Source organism: Miniopterus schreibersii (genome assembly GCF_964146895.1).
Source record: "Miniopterus schreibersii genome assembly, chromosome: 9".
Lineage (NCBI taxonomy): Eukaryota > Metazoa > Chordata > Mammalia > Chiroptera > Miniopteridae > Miniopterus > Miniopterus schreibersii.
The window spans coordinates 8101833-8122629 of record NC_138118.1 but is presented as its reverse complement, the minus strand read 5'-3'; the positions used below and the strand labels follow the sequence as shown (position 1 = coordinate 8122629).

The following is a 20797-nucleotide window of genomic DNA, read 5'->3' as shown; positions in this document are numbered from 1 at the left end:
AATGGACCCTAAGAATTTGGGGAGGAGCGTTCAGAGACACTAGGGTTTTGTAAAAGGCAGTATTAAAAGACAAAAGCCAATCCAAAGTGTACAAAGAACTCATACTACTCAGTAAGAGGAAGACAACTCAATTAAAAAATGGGCAAAGGACCTGAATATACACTTCTCCAAAGAGGACATACAGATGGCCAAGAGACATATGAGAGAATGCTCAACGTTGCTAATCACCAGAGAGATGCAAATTAAAAATGCAATGAGGTATCATTTCACACCTGTCAGAATGGCTGCCATCAACAAATCAACAAACGACTTCTGCTGGCAAGGCTGTGGAGAAAGGGGAGCCCTAGCACACTGCTGCTGGGAATGCAGATGGGCGCAGCCACTGTGGAAAACAGTAAGGAGGTTCCTCAAACAGTATGGAGGTTGACCCAGTGATGCCACTTCTAGGAATATATCCTAAGAATCCTGAAACACTAATCAGAAAGAATATATGCACCCCTATGTTCATAGCAGCACAGTTTACAATAGCTAAGACCTGGAAACAGCCCAAGTGCCCATCAGTAGATGAGTGGATAAAAAAGCTGTGGGACATTTACCCCCATGGAATACTACGCAGCTGTAAAGAAGAAGGATCTCCTACCCTTTAGGACAGCATAGATGGACCTGGAGATTATGCTAAGCGAAAAAAGCCAGGCAGAGAAAGACAAACATCACATTATCTCGCTTTTATGTGGAATCTAAAGAACTTAATAAACTGACGAACAGAATAAATCCAATGACATGGAAGCATGGATCAGACTGACGAATGTCAGAGGGATGGGGGGGTGGAAGGGGAGAGAGTAACCAGAGAATTCATAGGTATATATGCACAGCCCAAGGACAGGGACAATGGTGTGGAGAGGGACTGGGGAGGGGGTGGGAAGGGGTGGAGTGGGTCATTGGGGTGAAAAAGGGACATCTGTAATATTTTAAACAAAAATACACACACACACACACACACACACACAAAAGCCAAGAATCCAGGGCCGGCTCAGGATCAAGGGATTAGGAGCACTGCACGAGCCGGAGGCTGTGCCACCAGGCGCGCTCCCTGGCCCTGCGCCAGCCTTCATCAGCCACGCGGGCTGGGGTCGGGCTCCGCGGGTGCCTCCGATACCACAAGCACGCCCACGTACTGATATTTAGGAACCGATGTCTGCCGCTTGGTCAAGTTCAAGTTGGCAGAACAACAATAAAACGAGGAAGGCTTAAAGATGTCGCTGTGAGCCTCTTGCAGGAGAGAGGGGCTAAAACAACTAGCCTTGGGCGGGACGACTGTTCACTAAGGATCTGGCCATTTAGGACCGTCTGGGAGGCAGCTAACTCGGGGGAGCGGGCCGAGCGGCAGGTCCAGGGGGGAAACACCGTCTAGATCAGCGCGGGCGGGGAGGAGAGGGTTCGGAGTCAGTGTGCGCGTTTTTCAGCACGTCCAACCCAGGGGACCTAAAGCGGGGCGCCCAGGCCGGGCTCGGGGGCGTCCTCACCTCCCCGCGCGAGGCCCCGCGCGCCCACCCCCGGGGGAGCGCCTGGCTCCGCCCAGCCGACGCCTGCGAGCCGTCCCTCAGCAACGCCCAAGGCCCACAGCCCCGTTCGCATTTCGGAGGGCGCCTCCTCACCCTCTAATCCACGACACGCCGGGTCCCTCGCCGCGCGCGGGAAGGGACTGGGACGCTGATTTGAGACGGGTACCGCAGCCTCCCGCCCCCTCAGACGTCACCCGGAGGGAGATGGGCGGGGCGACGCCGCTGACGTCCGGGGCGGGGCGTCGGGGGGAAGTGACGTACACGCAGCGGCGCGGCGTTGCGGCGGCGGTCCGGGCGCGGGCTGGCATGTCGGCTCTGACGCGGTTGGCGCCTTTCGTTCGCGGCGGAGGCAGCCTCTTCAGAGGCCTCCGCCCGCGGGCGGCTGGGAGCGGAGTCCGTCAGTGAGTGTCGGCCGGGGGGTGGAGGCTTGGCCTGCTTCTGACGGAAAGCGCCAGGCTCCGGGACGCTCTCACCTTGACGCTGGGCGCCTGGGGAGGATTCGGGTCCCGCGGCGACCTTCACCCCGAGGCATGCTGGGACTTGTAGTCCGCTGCGCGTGGGCGGTGCCTCCATCCAGCTCCGGGACTCCGGGACCTGGAGAGCTGGTTACCGTGGGGCGGTGGGGAGGCTGTTCGCATGGCAGATATTAAACTCTGTGTATGGGGGTGGAGGGGGGCACACATCCCTGCACCAGCGGGATCCTGCGCTCGGGAAATTCACAGTCGGATGTGGACACAAATTGAAATTAGTCTGGATGCGAGAGCAGGAGCTGGGGGAGGGAGGGCGGTCCTGGCCGAGGGAACTATCAGTACCGTTTGTTTGGGAGCCTCAAGGGCGATGCAGAGTGGCAGAGGTGAGGCTGGAGACCTAGGGCATAGGGAGGGAACAGTAGAGGATGCTGATGCCTGGTTGAAGAATTTAAAACAGGCGACAGCGGTCGTTGAGCGGTTTCAGCCCGCTGTCCTGTGCCCCAGATTATAATTCCGAAAAATCACTCAGGCTGCAGGTTGCAGAATGAGCTCTCCAAGGCACGGGAGTGTATGTAGGCGATCACGCAGAGAGAGTGTGGAAAGGTGGGAGAGGAGAGCGCCAAAAGTGGATGCTTGGGCAGTTTCAGAATTTTTTATTTTAAAAAGTAAGATTGGTTTTTTTAGAACAGTTTTAAATTCAGGGCATCACCTCCTCCATTGTCAACATCGCCCATCGGAGTGGTACATTTGTTACAATGGATGAACCTACATTGACACAGCATTGCCACCCAAAGTCCATATTTTACCTTAGGGTTCACTCTTGCAACACCAGAATTTAAGAGTGAGCAAAAGAGGCACCTGGTGAGGTATGCAGCCCAAGGAACCAACTGGAGAGCATGGTGCTGGGATGCCAAGGGAGGGCACACCTACCAAAAACGAGCTAGTAGTGTAGAGAGGAGAGATTCAGTAAGAGCAGGACAGAAAATAGTACCTTGGATTTTTCCAGGAGGTGTTCGAGGCCCCTTCCCCCATCATCTACACTTTACCAAGAGGCAGTGCAGGATACTGCATGCCACATTAGCTGCGTGACCTTGGAAGTTTCTTCATCTCTTCATGCCTCAGTTTTCTCACCTATATAATAGGAATAATAATGTTAACTTCTAGGGAATCAAATGCATTACAGTTCTCTGAAGTGTAATGTGCATAGTAAGGACCTTACATGTATTGTTCAGCTGTTGTGAGGGAACTGAGACTCAGGGAAATTAAAGGAGTGACTTGCCTAGAGTCACATGTTTAATAAGAATGTGGAGCTGGGACAGGTATGGGGTGGGAAGGAAAAGGTCTAGGTGAACTGAGCAAAGACAGCAATGAACTACCAAGCCATAGCCCTTGACCCTGCATGAGGGGACTGAGGTCTTGGTACTTCCATAACACATGCAGATTTCACAGTGTGAGTGATCATTAAGTGAATAAATATTTAGGGGGTATCTTAGAGATTCCAGGATCCTTTCTAGGTGCTGGGGATAGAGCAGAATGTAAGAAAGGTAATGGAGCTTCCATTCTGGAGAGGACACAGGTAGAAAGGGAAGAACACGTTTAGGTACCATTAAGTGGCATGAAGAAAATAAAGGGGGGCGTTACTCTAGAGTGCCCAGGTTGGGGGTGGGTGGGTTACTGTATGCGAGATGTAGGAATGCATGCCTGAGAGCATGACTTGAACTAGCACCTGAGTGAGGAGTCCGCCATGCAAAGATGCCAGAAAGAGCCTCTCCACAAAGGCTCTTGAGTGCTGCAGATGGGCTGCAGGACAGGGAGGCTGGTGTGGGGTGAGCAGAGGTGTGGTCAGAGAGACCAGCTGGGAGCCAGATTAGGGAGGGCTTTGTAGGTGACAAAGGCCGATGGGATGGGAAGCCATATAGACTCTTAAGCCTTACAGTAATATGATCTGGTTTATGTTTTAAAAGGTAACTTCCACTGAGAGTTATGGTGCATTTTTGTATTTAAACTTGACATTTAATCCTAGTTTGGAACACCCATTTATTTCAAGTCATAGTTAAAACAACAGGTCACTCTAGCAATAATGAAATGTGGAGAGTGGGTTTGAACTATAATTCTCAATTCATATTTAATTCTTATTTAACTGATGGGCCCTTATAACTAGATAGCATCTAAAACCTATCAGAGGAAGCCTATTGTTACAATACCGTTTCCCATAGAGTGGTCTTTTCATAAAGATTGTAATGGAGCAGAGGACATAATTTGCCTTTGAAATAGATGGCTAAAATAGAACAGAATTATCTTGTGTATTTGGTTTATTTTAGATAAGCTAGTGACTATCGCTACAGGTTCACAATCCCTTAACCAATACACATGCGTATTTCTGGTGCAAAATACATGAGTATTCACTAAAAGAAAATAGTCATTAGTCTCATCAGTTTAGGCCAGTGTTTGCTGCTAACAAGTTTAAAGTGAGCTTATGAGACATGAGTATTCTGAGGGCGTGTGGAGCTCTGTCATTCTGTATTTCCTGGAGGACCAGAGAAACGTCAGCTCAGGGTTTTGGCTGACTGAATACTTTGGAGATGTATAAGCTGCTTAATGTTTTCCTTTTGCCTCGCAGTGCTGGTGGTGGTGTGCACATCGAGCCCCGGTACAGAGAGTTTCCCCAGCTCACCAGGTCCCAGGTGATCCAGGGCGAGTTCTTCAGTGCAACCATGTGGTTCTGGATTCTCTGGCGCCTTTGGCATGACTCCGATGCCGTGCTGGTAAGTGCGGGAGATACTCTCCTTTCTGTGGGTGGAGACAGAAGAAATATTAATAGCTTAGCTTGTTTGTTTGTTTTTCTGTGTGCAGACTGTTTTTCTAGCTGTGGTTTTGCTTTCCTCAGTTTTAGTCACCTGGGCCAATCAGGATCTGAAAATATTACATGGAAAATTCTAGAAATAAACAATTTATAAGTTTTCAACTGTGCACCATTCTGAGTCATGTGATAAAAATCTCATGCTATCCTGCTCTGTCCTGCCCGGTACCTGAACCGTCCCTTTGTCCAGCGTCTCCATGCTGTGTGCACTGCCTGCCAGTTAGTCACTTAGTAGCCGTCTCGGTCTCAGGTTCAGTCAGTTGTGGTATCACAGTGCTTTTGTCCTACTCGCCCTTATTTTACTTGATAGTGGCCCCAAAGCACAAGAGTAGTGATGCTGGCAGTGCGGATATGCCAAATGTAAAGTGCTTCCGTTTTTAAAAGTTTTTTAAAAAATTTACTGATTTTAGAGCAGGAGAGAGGAAGGGAGGAGAGAGAGAGAGAAACAAACACTGATTTGTTGTTCCACCTATTTATGCAGCCATTGGTTGCTTCTTGTATGTGCCCTGACCGGGGATCGAACCTGCAACCTTGGCTTATCAGGACGTCGCTCTAACCAGCTGAGCTACCTGGCAGGGGTAAAGTGCTTCCTTTAAGGGGAAAGGCATGTGTGTGTAGGAAAATGCCTTGTATGCCCAGGTTCAGTACTATCCACGGTTTCAGGCATTCACTGGGGGTCGTGGAACATGACCCCCTAGGATAAAGGGGGACTCCCGTACATCCCATCACCATATTGTCCTGTGTGGCTGCCGTAACCTTGTTAGTGAAACATCTCTACCCTTTTCTACTGAAGGGTGCACCTGGAGGTAGGCCATGTTTTATGTTTTGTGTTAGTTTGCGATATTTGGAGGGAGACTAGGTTTGTGTTAGTTTGCCATATTTGGAGGGAAAGTAGAAACTAATTCTTTTTTTTTCTCTTAAATATATCTTTATTGATTTCAGAGAGAGGAAAGGAGAGGGGGAGAGAGATAGAAACATCAATGATGAGAGAGTCATTGATCGAGCCCACAACCTGGGCATGTGCCCTGACCGGGAATCAAACCCTGATCACCTGGATCCTAAGTCAATACTCAACTGTTGAGCCACGCCCGGCTGGGCTAGAAACTAATTCTTTTACCTTCTGAACTCGAGGTTCATTGGTGGGTTAAGTTTCACACTTAAATTCTTTATTTTTAAAAATATATCTTTATTGATTGCAGGGAGAGGAAGGGACAGGGAAAGAGAGAGAGAAACATCAATGATGGTCATTGATCGGCTGCCTCCTGCACGCCCCGACTGGGGATGGAGCCCACAACGCAGGCATGTGCCCTGACTGGGAATCAAATCGAACCGTGATCTCCTGGATCCTAGGTCGATTCTCAACCACTGAGCCACGCCCTGCCGGGCCACACTTAAATTCTCTGAATGATGTTATATAGTCTGTCTGGAAACCCAAGGCAGCCAAATTGAGGTGGGATAGATGTGGACCAATTTGTCTAGAGGAGGGAAGGTAGTTACTGGTGACTTTCTCAGCATGTTTTTAGCTTCAACTGAGCTTTTATTGCATTTGCACAGACCCGTTTTCTAGGAAATGATGCCTTTAAGCCACTGAAATCTGTGCTTGCTCCAGAATACTTTGAATTTTAGTCAATTTGGTTTTGTTTTTAGGGTAGGAAAACCACATTAAACAGTGTACAAATGTTAGAAGCATCAGGTTAATACCCTGTTTCTCCTAGAACTTCTCTATGCCATTGCCCACTAAGGCGCTGCGTTGTGTCTGTGCACTGGCAGCACATAGGTACCTCTCTCATTGTAGGTCAGCTGTCAGGAGGATTTGTGGCTATTTGGTGTCAGACCACGGTGCAGCCAGGTGCCCCTCGATCGGGATGGAAGATGAACGAATCCACCCGAGGCTCCCAGGTCTCCCACAGGAATGACAGGGTAGTTTGTGACATTCATTGAGTTTTGCCAGGGCTTCAAGACATTGTTGAGATGTGGGGTGTCTTTGAAATCTGTTGCCTCCATCCCCGCCGCCCGCCCTCACGTACACATGCTCAAACCCTGGCTCAGGCCGGTAGCTTCAAAATGGGCAGGCCTTTAGAGTTCAGGCCGCAGCTTGTATCGAACAGAACGAAGAACAGTTGGACCATGGAGTGAAGTGTAGGGTTTGTTCCTGTGGCTTGTCAAGGACTATGTATGTTACAGCCTTATCACATTCTTTCCCTTTCAGGATTTCTTTAAAAATGTACTTGTATGGAATATAGATCTTGACTTTTTTTTTAAATGATGTCACCAGGGTCACTTTCCATATCCAGATCCTTCCCAGTGGACAGATGAAGAATTAGGTATCCCTCCGGATGATGAAGACTGAAAGTATGGACTCAACTCTTTACAAGTGGGTATGCCCCAAATTTCTTTTTTTTAAAGTTATATTTACCTTTTGTCAGTAAACATGTTTTGACTTTGTACCTATGATGGTCTTGAAGAAATACACATTTTCTAACAGCGTGAAGAACTACTGACTGTATCATGTGTCTAATTTGTGAATTTAGTATTTTCACATTTGCTGCCCTCCCAACTCCCACTCGCCCCAATTTGGTCTCCCTTTTCATTGTATATTTTAAAAAAATTGTTTTTCCTAAGTTATGTTACAATTTAGGGTCCCGGTTATCCATGAAAGGCTTTTAAGTACCAACTCTATACAGGTGTTACGGGGTGAACAAGACGGAAGCTTACAGTGTATGTTTGTAGTTGCAGAAGTACTGGTGTTCTGCCCTTAGCACTTACATGGCACTTTCAGCATATGGGGACGTTTATAACATGGATGTGCATGGACATGAACTCTTTAAACAGGAGGTTATGACCCTTCCACATTCCAGATCATGACGTCAGTTTCCCTCCTTTCAAAAGGAAGGTACTCGGAGGATTTCCTTTCCCTGCAACCCCTCAGGGGTTAAGACATTCTCATTTAACATGTTTTTAAATTAATCATTGCACACTTTAATTGCCATCATTCAGAATGCCTTGGAAATTGTTTTAAAGGATAGGAAGCATTAAACGATAGTTGAATGTTCCCATTAAATTGTTTTAATATTGCCTTTATAATTTAATTAGAAGTAGCTTGTTGACATGAAAATTACAGCAGTTTTTGGGTAGGTAGGGAGGAGGGGGATGGGGCAAATGTCACCAAAGGGCAGGCAGTTAAGCTGTTTTACAGCTTGTATGTCTTGGTTTGTTATGGACAGTGAGAGGTCCCAGCCCTTCCCAGGCCTCCTGCTTCCCATGCTAATGTGTCTGCCAACACTGACCCCTTCCTATCCTCTTACAGATTTCCTAATATTCCCACACACAGTCATTAACATTTTTAAACAATATATCTTTAATGACTTCAGAGAGAGGGAGGGGGAGAGACAGATAGAAACATCAATGATGAGAGAGTCACTGATCGGTTGCCTCCTTCACGCCTCCTACTGGGGATGGAGCCTGCAGCCCGGGCATTTGCCCTGACCGGGAATCGAACCTCGATCTCCTGGATCCTAGGTTGATGCTCAACCGCTGAGCCACGCTGGACAGGCAACATTTGTTTTAATAACTGGACGATAAGCCCTTTGCAAGAGCAAGGTGATTTTGCTTCCCTCCCACACAATTGGTGCTCAGTGGATGCTGGAATAATTGAATGAATTATAGATTTGAATTCTTGAAAATAAAAGTACTTAAAGCTTTCCACTTTTGTTTTTCTGCAGGAGCCAGGTGAGAATTTCAAGAAATTACAGACTTCATTTTGTATATTGAAGTTGCGAATTAAAGTGTTTTGGTCATGAATGAGGAACTGAGTTGTGGATGTTGCTGATGACAACCACCCTCTATGGTTTATTTTCTGTGCCGACTGCTTCAGGCCCTTTCAGTGGATCCTCTTGGGTACCCCCATGGCGCATTTATCAGTGAGGACATTGAGGTTCAGGGGGACGGAGTAATTGCTTAGGGTCACTCACTGATGGGTGGTGACATTAAGTCTGACCCCACACTTTACAGTGTCTTACCGCCTGCCTCCTTAGCTGATGTCTTAGACATAATCATACTTATGTTGACAGTTAATGTGAAAACTTGCCATTTCTCTGCTGCTGGTGGATTCCTGCCCTGAGTATACATAAGTTAGAGGTCAGGGCAGTCCATTTATTGTTTATCTCTCTTGTGGGTTGGGCACTGTTCATTGGCCATTTGTGTAACTCATAACGAGGAATTCTAACCAGGAATTTTTAGGGCTGGAGGAATGGGAGACAAGGGTGAAATGGGTATTTTACTTTTTCTAAAATTTGTTTTAAAGTACTTTCCAATTGTCTACAGCACCACAATTCTGAGAGTAGGTAGGACAGCATTTTCCTTTACCCACAGATAAAAATCTGCAGTATACAGTGGCTTAATGACTCGCCTGTTTAAGAGTGAGCTGTCTGAGCTGGTAAATATTTAGTCTAAAAGACCATCAGAGCCCTGGCTGGTTTGCTCAGTGGTTAGAGCAGCCTGCGGACTGAAGGGTCCTGGGTTCAGTTTCGCCCAAGGGCATGTACCTCAGTTGCAGGCTCGATTCCCGGCCTTGGTCGGGGCACTTGTGGAGGCAACCATCGATGCATCTCCCCCTGCCCCGCCCCCATACTGGATTCTCTTTTTCATAGTTGGGCCTGGAAACCAGTTTGAGCTGATGCAGAAATTGTCCCCAGTCTTTTCTCAAAGGAAGGGCCCTCCACCCTGCTGTTACAGCTTATGGGAACATACTTAAGTGGAGAGGGTCCCAAAGAGATGCCTAGCACATTTGGTGGATGGTTATATATGGTTAATAATAGCTAAAACTTACTCTAGGCCAGGCACTGTGGTCAGCACTTTACAGGTGTTAATTTATTAAATCCTCACATTCTTCCCATTTTATAAATGAAGTTGAGCTGCAGATGGGTTGGGTAACTTGCCCAAGCTCATTCGGCTGTTAGAGAGCTGAGGTTCAGGTCCTGGCTGGCTGGCTCTAGGTTAAGTCAGCTCATCTCAGTACAGCCTGGTGTAAACCTTTCCATGGCCTACTCTAAGAAATAATTTTACGTTGCGGCCTGAAATATAAATTACATATATATGTATAAAATCTAAAAGTTTGATGAAATAGTACTTACCTGTGATGCATTCTGATTTTTTTAATGTACCTTAAAAAATCTCAGGCTTTGGAGCCAAGCTTGTGGACTAACAGACAGCTCTACCATTGACTAGCTGGGACTTTGGGCAGATTATTTGATCTGTGCCTCACTTTCCTCATTTGTAATGGATTATAACTAGATTAAATGGGTTAGCACATTAAACCCTTAAAATTATACCCCGCATGAATGAAATACTAACTGGAAAGAACTGTTATTTCTAGACCACTGTGTCTAAGCTAAGTTTACATGACCCCTCAATCCCAGTTTGATTTTTATAGAAAAGCCTCCAAATGAAGACGGACTCACCTTTAATCAGACATCCCAGCAGATGCAGTGCCTTCCCTCCCCTCCGCCTAAAACAAGACAGACATTCAGGATGTCTCCCTTCCTAATGAGTCAACGGTGCATTCAGAGCCCGTTTTAGGGTGTGCCTGGTAGGCGGAGAGCTGTACCTTCGTAAGTGGGAAGGCCGCTGGTGAGGAAATTGACGGCAACAGAGATCAGCTGTCAAAGCTTAACACAAATTTGTAACTTAGTTTTCTGTTGGAAACTTGGGGTTACCTAATAAAGTGTGGGGGGGGAAGGTACTGTATAAGGAACACCTGCCATAAGCATGTTACAGGAAGAGACAGAGGTCCTCTTGCCACTAGGACTATTCTGTAGAAGAGGTCGACCTGGTTGCCTGCTGCCACCCTCATCAGGAGTGTTGTCGGAACTAGTGTGCAGTGGAGGAGGCCGGGGCTGCTCGATCTGCTTCAGCAGCTGGGCCTTTGCCTTTTGTCACCTACACAAGCAGTGGCCTGTCTCATTAATGAAGACAGCAGGGGCAAGTGGAGTATGCTCTGTACAACATCCATTTCTAGCCACAAACTCAAAATCAACACCCGTTCCTATCCCAACTTCGTTACAGGCGTCATGACCACAACAAAATGGGATCACCGAGTACTGATCTTGGAAACAAAGTCCCGACTGAGTCCTGGCTCTGTGAGCCCAGGCGTCATCCTTGGGGCTCCAGTCAGTAACTGCGACGAGACTTGGACCAGGTTATCTGTAACTCTGTCTAGGTGAACTACCTAACCCAGACAGTAGATCCAGTTACCACAGCTTCTGACAGAATTTCAGAAAAGCCAGTGTGGTAGGATTCTTTATAATAGGATCTTATCACAATAATTATAACATTCACAATTCTGGGCTAAATTTTAAGGAAAACCTCTTATGGAATAATACATTCTTTAAAAATAAGGTCATGATTGTAATCATGTATGAAGGTTATTTAGAAATGAGTTTCTAAGATGTTTATATTCCAGAATCAAACTTTTTAGATGAGAAAACTGCGGTTCTGAGAGCATACTTAAGTCTGGGCAGCATTTTATGATTAGTTGGAGGGGCATGAAGATCAGAAACCAGATTCCACAGATACGCAACACCTGGAAGACTTTTCTGTTCCTTCGCATTGTTCTCAAATGTTGTGTTTCCAGAAGTTTCAAAATCATTTGCTTCTGGAAACTTTCCTCAGTAATTTGACATAGTTTGAAGATACTATAGGTATCTTTTAAACTTCGAGTACTGAAATCAAATGCACAAAATTAACTCTTTGGGGTAGCCAGCATTTAAAAAAAATAAAATAAAAAAACATAGGTGTGTATTTTCATATATATATATGTTTGTGTGCACATTGTGTTCCTGTAGAAAATGTATTCTTGGAAGTTGTGTCAAAGTTTGAAAGCTCCAGCCAGGCTCCTTAATGACTCAGTTACAGCATGCACGCCAGCTGAGCCCTGGGAGGGGAAGTCAGGTCCCAGAATCAAAATACTTGGTCATCACTACAGCTGCGTAGCCAGCACAGCGTAGCAGGCATCCATCACTTTTCTATACTGTTTCTTCCATAAGTAACTTCCACTCACCAAACAGTCGGCATTATACGTGTGAAACAAAATGTACACTTCTCAGGCCCTCCACTGCCTGAAGAACTGTCAAAACCCTACTTGTTACTGGATGTGACAGTGCTAGAAAAAGAATGTTGATAAAGACTTCTCCATGCAGTCAATCTTTATTATAGCAGTATTCGCATATTCACATCAAGTACATAGAACTTTTTTGCCTTTTATATAATACAGAGTTTTTAAATAACTTTACACAGAAATAAATTTCTTCAATCTGAGTTTCAGCTATCTTTTTATTTAATTCTTCATGCTTTCTATCCAAACTGAACAATATTTTCCATTGTACAAATTTACATGAGAAAAATTCCAAAGTACAAATGAAGGGACCTGAGCAGGAAAGAGAACCAAAGTATCAAGAAGTAGGTTAGGGGAAGAATTGAACAACAACAACAACAGAAGGTTCAAGCAAACACTGAGGATAAGGGGACAGAGGGAGACATCATCCATTCGACTGAAAATAAATGCCTTTTTTATGAATTGAAAAATAAGTTTTAAAAATAGTTACTCCATAATTTTTGCAAAGCAGGTATAGAGAGGTCTGTGGACCACTGAAAAGTCCCCATCTTTTCCCTGGGCACACCCCAGCATGAGAAACTTGTCAATGCTCGAGTGGGACTGAAGGGAACTAAACTCGCACCTTTGGCAGCGAGAGAGGAATGTATGTGAACTGCCATAGGTCTGGAGTGGTAAACCTGGAGCCATGAGTTCACCTCAGTTAAAACACAAAGGGTTTCCCTTTCCTCTCCCTTACAGAAGAATTGTCCTCAAACCACGAAGGTAAATGAGAAGGGGGTGATGTCCTTTGTCTTGGTCTAAACCAAAAAGCAATCATAACTACTATATAGAATGCAAAGGAACATGTTGGTAAATGGTCAGATTCAATCCCGATCAGTTGTACGCTCCTGTACTGGAAGCAGAAATTGCTGAGTGAGGAAACGGCTGAGTGTACAACCAACAAGAGAGATTACCACAAAAACATATCACTGTGACCGTCCTTCCAATCAGGCGACATCATGAAGGCCAAACCGAGACTACGATGTGTGGCATGGCCAAAGGAAACAGGACCAGATGATGCATTTTCGGATGGAGGAGGGAAAGGTCCAGCGCACAGCCCCGTATGTAAACTAATGTGACATGAAGTTAAGTAAGACAGGAAGGCTAGCCACTTACGTTGGTAATTAACGTGAATAAAAAGGCATCATGTTCCCACAGCTGGTTTTAAGCAGCTGTGCTCAGAGCATACACACATGTATAAGGAAGGGAGGATTTTTTTAAAAAACCGTTCACAGCTTAGAATAAAAAGCACACTTATTGCACTCTTACATCTTATTTCAGATAATTATGGTTTATTTCCCACCCTCACATCAAACTTTCCCTACCCTCAGGCTTACTCCCACCCCCTGCCCATCCTATTTGGTCCGTTTTCTCTATATTTGTGCCTAGCCTGTGAGCTTTGTTGCTTATCCTAGTCTGAAGTTTCCTCCTATGTAACTCCTACTCCACAAACACACATGGGTTAAAAAAGCTTAATACACAGATGCAACACAGTAATTTTCCAAAGAAAACCAGTACTAAGCAACTTACTCATAGTCCCCACCTGCACCCCTGTAACCAGAACCCTTCCCCTGCCGCATCTCCTAAGGGAAACCCACGCGAGAGTCCCCGCACCGGCACCGTGATGAGAACCAGTGCTCACGGGTGCTGGACAACCTGCCCTGCCGCCAGGAGGCGCAGACAGTTTGCACAAATCCTTCATTTTTTTGATACTAACATGAATAAACATATTTCAGCTCTTTGTCTTAAAAGAGTATTTCAACCTACAGAATTCTTTTAAAAAATGCATCACACACACACAAAAAAATACACTGGCTGTGTCCTCATGCACAACTGGTTATACCATTGTAATTAGTCAAAACAGCTAAATAAAATTAAACATTTTAATAAAACCGATTCAGTAAATCAATAAGACTAAACAGTTGAGGTTGTGATGCTGAAATAAAAGATCTACTTAAACATTTTTTGAGGTGGGGACTAACTGTCCCTATGCATTTTAAAATAAAGCACTGTTACCTTAATTTAAGATTTTAGGACTAAGTTTTTCTCTTCTACCTTAAAAATATCTGATAGGAACGGTTAATTACCCTTTCTACAACTGAGAACATTTAGGACTGAATTTCAATGTAAAGGTCTTTGCCCACACAGAAGTAAAAATAAGTTATCTGAAAACAACAAAACAAAGCTTAGCTTACTGTCTAGTGTACTGATATAAAACAATCTCACCAGCGTTTCCAATTTCACCGGAGCTCGCAACACGGAACATGAGCACACCGGCCGCTACACACTCCGGCAGCAGCGCTGCTGCACCCTCCGGGCGCAACCACCGACGGGCCTCAGCAACACACCTTAGTGAGACACCTTAGTGAGAACACGCTGTGACAGCCCTTCTTGGGGTGGCGAGGAATGAAGATACAAGCGGCTTACCCTGGAGCGGGTCCAGTTCATACCCGCAGCCAGGTCATTAATATTCCACTGCCTCCGCATAAAGGAGCCCTGAGACCCCACTGCCCCCACAGCGCCCCCAAAAGCATTAGCAGCACAGTCCTGCTTAATTTGCCAACCAGTCCTGGAAGGTAAGTTTGTATTTCAAACTCTGAAAAATCAGCATCTAGGTTGGCAGCAGTATTCTGGGAACTGATACAATCTAATTCTGCCCCACATCTTAATTTCCTTCCCCCTTCTCACTGTTCACACACATGACTGCTGCCCAGCACAGTACTTCAACCTTGAACTACAATTTCTTAAAACATCTGTCAAATATTTCTGTTATATAAAAGTTCCATGCTTTGAAGAACCTATGGGAGTAGAAAAAGTTTCTCTAGAAATGTCACTGAACTATAATTTCAACCTATTTGCTCTATGTGATAAATATATCTGACTATACTAGGGATTATGTGCTTTAAAAAAATAATTTTGTTCACTGAAAATTTACCTGTGTGTTTTTTCATTTTTTAAATGTGATTTTGGCTATAAACTCTTTAGTGCATTTATCTTTGCAGTCTAAATTGCACTCTAAAAAATATGAACACAGCTGAGTTAGACCAGAGTGGCTGCTCTCTTCGCAAATCACCGATTTCTGCTAAAATTTTAGCTTTTTTATTGCATCATGAAGGCACAGTAAGATCATTTGGCAAATTGTCAAGGTATTATTCTAGAGCCTCACCTACACCATTTTAACCAATGTATGATCCAGAAGCTATTTCCTGTTCAGCCTCACAGTAAGCCTCCGTGTCCTGCTACGTGTGTGTTTTTAGCCTAGTGGCTGGAATCTGCCAGTCTTGAGAGGTGCTGCTCTTCTAGCACTAACCATGCCAACTTGGACAAGAGGGGGACCTTGAAAGACGGGCAATCGTTCCCCATCCGCTGAGCTGGGCAGTCCGCCGGAGTGCCTGTGCACGTGACAAAGCTGTGGCTAACTCATTAAGGTGTACTGTCCTGCCAAACCCACTGAAAATTAAAATTATATCATTGTTAGTGCAGTGATACCATACTCTTTAATATCATGCAACTGACCTACGGTTGAGATTCTGAAACGTACCCTACACAGGTTCTGGCACCACCTGCAACAACGTTCAGACGCTCCGAGCTACATTTTCAGTATTACTGCTTAAATGTATAATGCCCTTTAGGACAAAATGAGAGCGCTCAAATATAAGCACACACAAAAGTTAAAATCCTAAATCATCTTCATGTTCTAGAGCTCCTGACTTCATATTTAAAAATAAATTAACTATTCATTACCTCATTCCGAGGAGGTAGTTTTTTTGAAGAGGTCACCTGAACTCTGCGGTATGTTTCAAACTAAAGCTACATGAGGTTTGCCCGAGGCGGAGGGTGAATGTACAGGACGGGGCTGGGGTGAGGGCTGCGGAGGGATGTGCAGTCCCGATGAATAAAGGTAACCGTATGACAGAGAGCTGTGACCACCCCCAGGAGAACCTGGGAAATATTTACAGTTTCCGGTGGACAGTGCTGAAGTCTTGAATTCTCTTTATACTAACTATATAGTGTCCTTTCTTCTCCAACACCAACATGAATATAACATGTATACTTTATATATATGATTTTATCTTCTAGGATGTCCCAGTGTGTCCTACAGATCTCACACACACTCAGGGACTGCACGTTCAGGAACCAGACTTTGACAGCTAGACAGAGCCTTCTTTTAAGGTGCATGTGAGTATAAATAACCACACTGGATTTTTCTATTCACAAATCCCTTTTATAAACTACTTGTTGGTCTATTATTTCACTGGCTAAAGTCTAGATCCTAGACTTTAGTTTAAAGATTAAAAAAAAAAAAAAAGCCCATCAGGAATACTGTATCTTTTAAAACAATCTTCTATGGTTGTTCTCAAATTTTTCAGAAGGCTTCACCTTTCCTTACCCCAAATAAAACGCCCGACAGAAGGCACTGCAGCCACCTTACGGAAAGACAGAATTACCACCTTGCAAGACAATCAGTGAAGCAGCCACACACTATCTATACAAATTCTCATAAAGTGCTTAGCACATCAAGGAGTTCCTCCTTGCATTCTTAGGAGCTCGGCAAGTTTATCTGTAGTTAAGCATCAAACAGTAAAGCAAGTGAAACCCAGAGGGAAACCCCTTTTTCATGTCAATTGTAAACTAGACAAAAAACAATTGACAGAAAAAAGGAAGAAAAGGGAAATTTTCCAATCTTATTTTTATTTTTGAAGGGCTCTATACAAATTTCTCAAGAATATGCTGAGCCTGGCTTCTGGGCACAGTCATTAGAGATCAAGTCTATTTCTCCTTTTCAAATGAGACAGCAACCTATTCAAAAAAGAAAGGGGGAAAAAAAGTGTATCACCTTGAATTTTACGTGGAAAACTCCAATGCTGAGCTTCGTCCAGAACTAGTTCCTGTGCTGGCTCCTGCTGCCCCAGGTAGCCCTGCACCTCTGCCTACTCAGCAGACTGCCTCTAGTTTAAGCCTGGCTCTCTGCAATCTTGGTAAAGGGAACACAAGCATGTTGAAAAGCATCCATGGGGACATATTAGAAAGAAAAACAGACAATGCTTTTAAAAGAGGCAGCATCACACACACAAGATGCTCTTCCAATGAGCACACAACATTTCTATCTTTGCAATTTCTGCATTTTGTTAAGATACTGCTCTGCTTATGTAAGAATGAAGAACACGTTGCTTTTCAAACTCACTAATAACTTCAGTACATTTTTCATTCCACTGGGACAACCTTTTACAAGTCCATGGAATTTTCAGTAGGTCTTCCTGTGAATACAGGTATTTTAGCAAAAATCAACTACCGGCAGCGAGCTTTAATAGGCTGAAAGATAGCGGGGGAGTTGCAATCTGAAATTTTAAAGTAACAATTTCTAATTCCCTGATTTATTTTATAGGTCCTGTCCAGTTTCTTTCAGATCCTTGGCTACCTAGCTTGGTTGGGCTAAGTACATTTGATTTACATTACCAAATCCTGGTAAGAGATTCTACACTCATGATAGGGGAGGTATCTGCCATTAACATGTCCAGAGACACTTTCTTTGTCACTCCTGTGACTTACACCACCCTTTAGAAAAGGCCAAAGGAGGCTATGACTAGGTTATATTTTCCATTTACACAAAGACAAAGAATGAGGTTTTTAATATCACAGCAGCTCTTGCTATAAAAACAACTGATGCGAGGCCTCACACATCCTCTTAGTCCCAACACGCCTAAAATTGCCGTATCCTCTGCCTGGGGAACTCAGCTGCCAAATTACCCAACCTTTTGAAGACCAGGCTTGGGGAAAAAGGAAAAAGAAGAGTGAATGGAGACACCACCGTTTTTATTTTAGGTTGCATATTCTGGATAAAAGACTACAAAGAGAATGAGCATGTAGTGTAAGAGTAAATGGGAAGAAACGATGAGTTATTAGCAGAGATGTTAGTGTGGATCCAGCAAGTACCATTATTTAAAAATTATAAATATTTGTCATACGCTAAGACTCCCCATATTTAGGTAGAGAAAAGGAGAATGATTTTTCTTTAAAAGTGGTTTATATAACAAAAATACAATTTTCCAGGGTATATAATTCTAATGGGAAGTATTCTTTTATTCCAATTCAATTAAATCTGAAAATTATTTTCTTTTCAATAAAAATATAATAGAAGAAACTTAGAAATTAAAAGCTGTACCTTACATTTAAATTACACAAATGTCTCACATTCAAAACTGTTATCGAGCAGTTTTGTAGGTATAATTAGATACCACCATGGCATTTTTGTGCCTTGGACAAAGTAGCCACGTAAGTACTTGGTGACTGGAAGAGCTTAGGAGGAAGGTTTTCCTGAGAACTTGCTATATTGTGGAGGGAAAAAAAATCCCCAGACCCTTCTCTTCATTGCTGGACCCAATGAGCAAAGAGGCAATGTGTACCAGCACTTTCCAGCCTGCTTGCTAGGCAGATACCCTCAGGGAGCAGGGAAACAGAAGGCCAGAAACCCAGGTCAGGAACAAGATGCAGCATTCCCTTTCCCTCTGCACCAAAACGTGGCTCCGCTTCCCTCATCCTCCGTTTAAATAAAATAGCTTCATTTTGATAAAGCCCTGTCAGGGACTGAACGTGCACCACACAGATGGGGCATGCTGCATTTTTGTTCCATCCCTCAGAAATGAACCAGTGGCGGCGAGGGGAAAGAGCTCCACAGCAGAATCCCAGAACAGGAAAGAGACGGTGCTTGGTGATTGCAACTGCCCCATCAGATGATCAGCACACATCGACCTGGTGGTTAGAAGGGCACAGTCGACCGGCAGGCTTTCCAGAGCAAATCTCCCAAGCTGTAGCAGCAGTTTCTTTCCATCATGCCTGACCGTCAAAAGGTCACAACTCAGGGTCTCTCCTCTTTCTTCCTGGGACTGGGCAGACTTGTATGCACGTGGTGTTTGTGTTGCAGAAGAAACACTGGCAGCAGAGAATTCTGGTTCCTAAACATTCTTCCCTCTTTTCTTGGATGGGAAGTCCCACTCTGTTCCACACCAGCTTAGCACTGACAATTTTGTATCTTTAAAAAAAGATCTGAGGAACAGAACTGTGTTTTGATGTTAACAAATTGTACGAACACAAGACTTAAGAAATAAGAGTAGATGCTGCCATGATGGTGTGGCTACTTGAAGGCTGCAAATTCTCCTGTAGAGGGAGGACAAGAGCTAGTTTTAAAAAAGTTTTCTCAATTAACCTAGACACACAGAAAAGCCTCATTGAAACCTCACTGAAAGATGACTAGCTCCTATTACAATCTAGCATCATCACCACTAATTTAAAAAGCAAAAATGGCTGAAACTGTGAAAGAAGGTAACTTACATAGTACATAGAGTTCAATTACACCGATTAAGTATCAAGTCTGCAGATAATTTCCTAGTTGGGTTTTACATGCTATGGTTCTAATCAAGCTGAAAATAGTTCCAATGAACAAAATAACTCAGAAACTGACTGTAAAACAGTAAGGCTGATTTGCCCCTGAATTATAAGCTTGTTTCATTATAATGCCACTATTAGAAAGGAAGCAGCAAAAATTATCCTCATTTTGCAAAAGATAAAAAAAAAGAGATCAAATGACTTGTCCACATTACACGTGACAGCAGGAAAGAAAATCCAGGCTCTCCATCTTCTCGTTCATTTCACCTTTTAAACTACCAACAAATTACATACAGGCACGTCACTGGACATCACTCTCAGCACAAGAATTCTGTCTGAAGTGTGACACTCCTTTAGCTTACTGAATTTGGAGGCTTCACCGGGGGGCCATTATTTTTCACCTACCATTTTGTCCACAGCTTCTACTTGTAACTGGAGGTCGGTTCCTCTTATTATATACACTATAGTTAACTTCTGGGGGGTGGTTAATAATTGAGAACTATCAGAATTTGGCCAGCCTTAACATCATTTTTCAGTAACAGCAGCTTCTGATGAGGAACCAAGCAATCGTTTACATGAATACACTACTTAACCCAGGAGTAACCTACTCATTTTTGGCCTGCCATTAGATTCTGTTTACTACAGAACACTCGCACGTTCCAGCAGCCAACAGGTTGCTAATAGCTGGCTGACTGGACCCTTAGACTGAATGCTGCTAATATTAGCAACTAGTTGAGTACCTGCTATATATCAGGTGCCTCACTGAATACTTCACATGTTTGCATCTGATCCTCATAACTCTACGAGGCAGGTGCTATTACTTCTCTGTATCTTACAAAGGAACAAGCTGGGGTTTACAGTGGTTAACTTGTCCAAGATCTCACAGCTAGAAAATGGCAGAGATGGAATGCAAAGCCAGGTGCTGACTCCAAAGTCCAGGGTCTTAACAATTAACAAGCCCCTAAACTATTTTCAATAATTACTAATTTGTTTTCCCATTCTGGTTACAACTACGAACTGGGCTGCAGATAATGATACTATCTCTTTTCATCTAAAGATTCCTTTAAACAAGCAATTAGTCAAGATACTGGGAGCCAAAAGATCAAGGAAGAGTAAAAGAATTATTACCTCATATTTAAATTTAAAAGGACTAGGAAATTTGGCACCGATAAGAAAAATAGCCAAATTACTAAGACCTTGGAGAGAAAACATTTAGAGCATAACCATAGGGCAATATTTTATTAACAGAGACTCAATAAATATATAAACATTCCCGTTATGGTCTGAGTACCTTATGGTTTTAAGGTTGCTATTTTTTTCCAGTATTTTAATACATTTCTTAAAAGCAATTTTCAACATTCTTATGAGTAGT

The 20797-nt window shown here is 44.0% G+C and overlaps 2 protein-coding genes across 6 annotated transcripts in view; one reads left to right on the top strand and one right to left on the bottom strand.

The window, feature by feature from the left end:
• Window positions 1-1789: 1789 nt before the first annotated feature.
• Window positions 1790-13835, top strand: NDUFB2 (NADH:ubiquinone oxidoreductase subunit B2). Of its 4 annotated transcripts, none has more exons than XM_081148069.1 (4): window positions 1790-1963; window positions 4653-4797; window positions 7168-7270; window positions 10956-13835. In XM_081148069.1, the coding sequence occupies exons 1-3, from the start codon at window positions 1869-1871 to the stop codon at window positions 7240-7242; spliced, it is 315 nt and encodes a 104-aa protein (XP_081004195.1). In that variant the 5' UTR covers window positions 1790-1868; the 3' UTR covers window positions 7243-7270; window positions 10956-13835. The 4 variants fall into 4 exon arrangements, with proteins under 4 accessions (XP_081004195.1, XP_081004194.1, XP_081004196.1 ...); XM_081148068.1 differs by lacking the exon at window positions 10956-13835 and adding an exon at window positions 8615-8696 and having other exon boundaries at window positions 1800-1963; XM_081148070.1 differs by having other exon boundaries at window positions 1806-1963; window positions 10324-13835.
• Window positions 12077-20797, bottom strand: part of BRAF (B-Raf proto-oncogene, serine/threonine kinase) — a 117029-nt gene continuing 108308 nt past the window's right edge. The window contains exon 19 of one of the 2 annotated variants that reach the window (XM_081148063.1): window positions 12077-19217. In XM_081148063.1, the coding sequence (XP_081004189.1) occupies window positions 19113-19217 (105 nt within the window). In that variant the 3' untranslated portion in view covers window positions 12077-19112. The remainder of the gene's footprint in view (window positions 19218-20797) is intronic. The other variant, XM_081148062.1, reaches the window with a different exon arrangement.

Coding starts and splice junctions, on each gene's coding strand:
- NDUFB2 (XM_081148069.1), top strand. CDS start 1,869: ATGTCGGCTCTGACGCGGTTGGCGCCTTTCGTTCGCGGCGGAGGCAGC. Junction 1,964..4,652: donor GCTGGGAGCGGAGTCCGTCA/GTGAGTGTCGGC, acceptor TTTGCCTCGCAG/TGCTGGTGGTGGTGTGCACA. Junction 4,798..7,167: donor ATGACTCCGATGCCGTGCTG/GTAAGTGCGGGA, acceptor TGATGTCACCAG/GGTCACTTTCCATATCCAGA.